Below are 6170 nucleotides of genomic sequence, written 5' to 3' on the forward strand. Positions count from 1 at the left end.
CTGGACTTGGCCACCCCGACTGCATGACCTGAGTTTGGCACTTCATAGGCCTGAGCCTCTTCTGCACCCTGAACTGTGGGTAGCGGAGCCTGCCTTGCTCCCTGTGTGTGTGACAAGCATGACGCAGCAGGAGGAGCCATCATTCTCATCGCCTCCAGCATGGTCTGAGTCTTGTCTCTGGTGATCCTAACTGGAGCACAGACCCTTGTCTTCAGCCCCACTCAGCCCCTCCCATGCTTTGTGTGCTCAACACTCCAGCAAAGCCTCATGAGTGGCTGCTCTTACCATACCCTGCAGCGCTTTGCCACTATGCTGGCTCTGTTCAGGTCTTGTCTTTATATTCCTGCTGTAACTTTCCACATGTGGACCTCTGCACATGCCTCCCTCCATGCAGGGGGTGCCTTCACAAAGCCTTAAAGATCCACCTCAAGGCTGTTTCTTCTGAGAAGCCTCTCTGGCCCTGCCACTGCTGCCCGTAATGCCCATGGCATTTTGTACCTTCCCTGAGAAAGAAAGGGAAGGGAATGGAAGGGAAGGAAAAAGGGAAGGGAGGGGAGGGGAGGGGAGGGGAGGGAAGGGAAGGTCCATTATCACATTAGAAAGGAAGAAGTAGGCCAGGTGCAGTGGCTCACCCCTGTAATTGCAGCACTTTGGGAGGTCAAGGCAGGTGGATCACGAGGTCAGAAGTTCAAGACCAGCCTGGCCAACATGGTGAAACCCCGTCTCTACTAAAAATACAAAAAATTAGCCAGGCATGGTGGCGGGGGCCTGTAATCCCAGCTACTCAGGAGGCTGAGGCAGGAGAATCGCTTGAAACCAGAAGGCAGAGGTTGCAGTGAGCCAAGATAATGCCACTGCACTCCAGGCTGGGCAACATTAGCGAAACTCCATCTCAAAAATAAATAAATAAATAAATAAACAAAGGAAGAAGTAAAACTATTTCTGTTTGCAGATGACATGATTTTATGTATACTAGGCTGGTGCAAAAGTAATTGCACCAACTTAATGGAAATCCTAAGAGGTCCACTAAAAAACTATTTGAACTTATACCAAGTTTAGCGAAGTTGCAGGATACAAAAATCAATGTAAAAACTCAATTATACTTCTCTTTACTTGCAATGAACAACCTGAAAATGAAATTCAGAAAACAATTATATTTATAACAGTATCAAAAAGAATAAAATACCTAGGAATAAAGTTAACGTAGGAGATGCAAGACTAGTACACTGAAAACAATAAAACATGTTGAAAGAAATTGAGGACCTAAAAAAAGATATTCCATGTTCATGGGTCAGAAATTTTAATATTGTTAAGATGTCAATACTTTCTTAATTGATCTACAGATTTAACACAATTCCTACTAGAATCCAAGTTGATATATTTTGTAGAAATTGACAAGTTCATCCTAAAATTCATATGGAAATTCAAGAGACTCAAATAACAAAAACAGTCTTGAAAAAGAACAAAGTTGCAGGGCTCACATGTTCCAATTTCAAAACATAACACAAAGCTGCTGTGATTGAGATACTGTCCCTCTGGCATAAAGATAGGCATACAGAGAAATGAAATAGAATTGAGACTCCAGCAGATGTGCCTGTTCTCACATTTTTGATCAATTGACTTTAGACAACAGTGCCAAGATTATTTAATGGGGAATGAATAGTCTCTTCAACAAATGGTATTGGGAAAGCTGGATATTCACATGGAAAAGAATAGACTTGGACCCTACCTCATACCATATACAAAAATTAAGTAACAATAAATCAAATACGTAAATGTAAGGGCTAACACTATTAAACTCTTAGAGGAAAACAGAGGCATAAATTTTTGTGACTTTGGTTTAAGCAATGGTTTCTTAGATATGACACCACTAACAACAAAAGAAAAGTAAGTTGCCCTTCAGCAAATTAAAGCTTTTGTCCTTCCAGCAAAAGAAACTATCGAGTAAACAGACAACCTTTAGAATGGGAGAAAATTTTTGCAAAGTAGGCATCTAACAAAAGTCTAATATCCAGCATCTAAAGGAACTTAAATTTACAAGAAAAAATATCCCATTAAAAAGACAAATTACATGAACAGACATTTATCAAAAGAAGACATCCATGTGGCCAACAAGCATATGAAAAAAAGCCCAACATCACTGATCCTTAGAGAAATGCACATCAAAACCATGATGAGATGCCATCTCACACCAGTCAGAATGGCTATTACTAAAAAGTCAAAAAATAACAGATGCTGGCAAGGTTGCAGAGAAAAAGGAATGCTTTTACACTGCTGGTGGAAGTGTAAATTAGTTCAACCTTTGTTGAAGACATGTGGCAATTCCTCAGAGACCTAAAGACAGAAATACTATTTGACCAGCAATCCCATTACTGGGAATATTCCTAACAAATTATATTTGTTATAAGTAAAATTTAATATTCAAAAAGCAAAGGAATAGAAATTGTTATAAAGACACATACTCACGTATGTTCATTACAAAACTATTCACAATAGCAAAGACATGGAGTCAACCCAAATGCCCATCAATGATAGACTGAATAAAGAAAGTGTGACACATATACATCATGAAATAATATGCAGCCATAAAAAAGAATGAGATAATGTTCTTTGCAGGGACATGTATGGAGCTGGAGGCCATTATCCTTAGCAAACTAATGCAGGAACAGAAAATCAAGTGTCACACATTCCTACTGATAAGTAGGAGCTAAATGATGAGAATACATGGTCACATAGAGGGGAACAACACACAATAGAGGGGCCTATTGGAGGCTGGAAGGTGGGAGGAGAAAGAGAATCAGGAAAAATAACTAATGGATACTAGGCTTAATACCTGGGTGATGAAATAATCTGTACAACAAACCCCTATGATGCATGTTTACCTATGGAACAAACCTGCACATCCTGCACATGTACCCCTGAACTTAAAAGTTAAAAAAAACTTTTGTGCTTAAATGATACCTTATAGAAAGTGAAAGATAAACCACAGAATGGGAGAAAATATTTGCAAATAAGGGACCTGAATCTAGAATACATAAAGAACTCTTACAACTCAATAATAAAAAGACAAATAACCCAATTTAAAAATGGACAAAGTTCTGAATAGATTTTGCTTCAAAGAAGATATACAAATGGTCAATAAGCACATGAAAAGAAGCTCAACATCATTCATTTTCAGAAAAATACAAATCAAAACCATAATGAGATATCCCCTAACACTTACTAGGTTGGCTATGATTTTTAAAAAGACATAATAAGAAGTGCTGGTGAGAATATGGAGAAATTAGAATCCTCATGCACTAGTGGAGGAAATGTAAAATGGTACAGCTACTTTGGGAAACATTCTGGCAGTTCCTCAAAAAGTTAAACATACAGTGGCCCTATGACCCAACAGTTCCTCTTGTAGGTATATACCCAAGAGAATGAAAACATAGGTCCACACAAAAACTTGTGCACAAATGTGCATAGCAACATTATTTATAATAGCCAAAAAATGGAATCAACCCAAATGTTTGATTAATGGGTAAGAAATGTATATATAAAATATGGCTTAGCCATACAATGGAATATAGTCAAATACGTAAAGAAATAAAATTCTGATACATGCTACAATATGGATGAACCTTGAAAACAGGCTAAGTGAAACAAACAAACAAACACAAAAGGTCACATATTATGTGATTCCATTTATATGAAATTTCCAGAATGAGAAAATCCACAGAGTCAGAAAGGAGATTCGTGTCTGCCTAGGATTGGGGGAAAGGAGATTCGTGTCTGCCTAGGATTGGGGGAAAGGAGATTCGTGGCTGCTAATGGGCACATGGCTTCTTGTTTGGGTGATGAAAATGTTTTAAAATTGACCATGGTGATGGTTGCACAGGTCTGTGACCATGCTAAAACCATTGAATTGTACACTTTACATTGGTGGATTTTACTATGTGAATTATATCCCAGTAAAGCTGTTATATAAAAAGGGGTATATTACTGGAATTCCAAGGTTATTAACAAAATGCACCTTACTTTAAGCATCAAGTTAAGGTGCTCTATTATCTGTGAAAGAGTTGAAGATATAGAGGACTAAACCCACTTCGGGATGAATACATATTTGCTGAGGAAGGAGCTATACAAGGACTCTGGGAAAAAAATACATACACACACACACACACACACACACACACACACACACACACACATAGTTTTACTCCCAGGGTTGAAAACTAAACATTAGAGCTACACTGTCCAATATGGTAGCTACTAGCTAAATTTACATTTTATACTTAAATTTATTAAAATTAAATAGAATTCAAATTTTGGTTTATTGGTTGCACTATCACATTTCAAGTACAGATGCTCTTCAGCTTACATCCCAATAAAAGCATCGTATTTGAAAATATTGTAAATTGAAAATTTACATGTAGCATACCTAACCTACCAAAGATGATAGCTTAGCATAGCATACCTTAAACATGCTCAGAACACTTACAGTTGACTGCAGTTGGGCAGAATCACCTAACACAAAGCTATTTTACAATAAAGTATGGAGTGTCTCGTGGAATTTATTGAACACTGTACTGAAGTGAAACAGAATGGTTGTGTGGGTCCTTGGAGTATAGTTGCTACTGAATGCATTACCTCCTTTGCACCATTGTAAAGTTAAACCACCATGAGTTGGGGACCATCTGTACTCCATAAGCAAGTGTGGCTAGGGGCTACTCCACTGGACAGGTAGATTATAGAACATTTCCATCATTGCATAAAGTTCTAGAGCTGTATTAACACCTGCTTCAAATATTATTAAGAAACACGGTATAAATATATGGGTAGAAGAAATAAGACATAGTGTTCAATAGATCATTAGAGCAACTATAGTTAAAAATCATCTATTGTACATTTCAAAATAAAGGAGAATAATTTGAATATTCCTCTCACAAAGAAAAAGTAATTTAAGGTGATGGATATCCCAGTGACCCTGATTTGATCTTTACACATGATATGGATATATCACATTATCACATATACTCCAAAAATATGTACATCTATTATATATTAATTTAAAAATTATTATTAAGAAATGTATTGGAAATCAAACACCCAGCTTTGGTTGGAGCAAATCCAAATCTAGGAAGTGGTTGTGTCGGCTCACAACTGACACTGATTAAATACTTGTTTATTAGATTAATGAATAAATAAAACTCTTCTTTTCTCTACACAGATCAACCACTCTGATGCTAAGAACAACAGATATTCTGGCTGGCCTGCAGAGATCCAGATAGAAGGCTGCATACCCAAAGACCAAAGCTGACACTGCAGGGTCCTGAGTAAATGGGTTCTTTATAAACAAATGCAGCTGGAATCGCTCAAGAATCTTATTTTTCTAAATCCAACAGTCCATATTTGACGAGTATTTTGGGTTTGTTGTAAACCAATGAACATTTGCTAGTTGTATCAAATCTTGGTACGCAGTATTTTTATACCAGTATTTTATGTAGTGAAGATGTCAATTAGCAGGAAACTAAAATGAATGGAAATTCTTAAAGGGAATGATGTGATTCAAGCTGGAAAGAGGGTTGGGAGAAACAGCTTGTCCAGGTGGAGCTATGTTATGATCAGATCGAAGTGTGACCCCTGTGTGGTCCAGACAGCCCTGCAGAGAGAAAACCTCTATTCCATTATCACCAAGCACCTCCTAGTTTCCGACAGTCATCTCCTTCTGCTGGGAGAATTAGCAGCAGTTCAGGGGGCTTATGTTATGTCCTTGTTCAACTCAAGTTGAGCTCTTGAACTCCTCCTGTGGGCCTGTGAATGTATTCATTCATTCCACAACTCTGGGTGCCTCCCACGTCTGGCACCGGGGGTACAGTACACATTCCCTGCCTTCATGCCAGGCTGCTGAGCGGGGTGGGGAGGGAGGCGCTGCTCTCAGGAGGGCAACTGAATACCTCACTCTCTAGAAGATGCAGCAGTGGATCCAAGAGTCCAGGATGTTCCACACGTGCTGGAACGGTGGGTCAGATAACACATGTGATTCAGGGCTAAGAAAATAGAGTCACTGGGGCCAGCAGTCACTGCCAAGTGTCCATTCTCACCTCTTTCCCGGGCCTGGCCCCAGAAGAGCTAGGAGACTTTGGTGCCGGGTTAATATTCCTTCTCTGAGCCTCTATATCTCATCT

The 6170-nt window shown here is 38.8% G+C and overlaps 1 protein-coding gene across 2 annotated transcripts in view; it reads left to right on the top strand.

The window, feature by feature from the left end:
* The window catches only part of FAM3B (FAM3 metabolism regulating signaling molecule B), a 42023-nt gene extending 36191 nt beyond the window's left edge, over window positions 1-5832 (top strand). For both annotated transcript variants that reach the window (XM_003823907.5, XM_057300928.2), the window contains one exon: window positions 5213-5832. In XM_003823907.5, the coding sequence (XP_003823955.1) occupies window positions 5213-5302 (90 nt within the window). In that variant the 3' untranslated portion in view covers window positions 5303-5832. The remainder of the gene's footprint in view (window positions 1-5212) is intronic.
* The last annotated feature ends 338 nt before the right edge of the window (window positions 5833-6170 follow it).

Source organism: Pan paniscus, chromosome 22 (genome assembly GCF_029289425.2).
Source record: "Pan paniscus chromosome 22, NHGRI_mPanPan1-v2.0_pri, whole genome shotgun sequence".
Taxonomy (NCBI): Eukaryota; Metazoa; Chordata; class Mammalia; order Primates; family Hominidae; genus Pan; species Pan paniscus.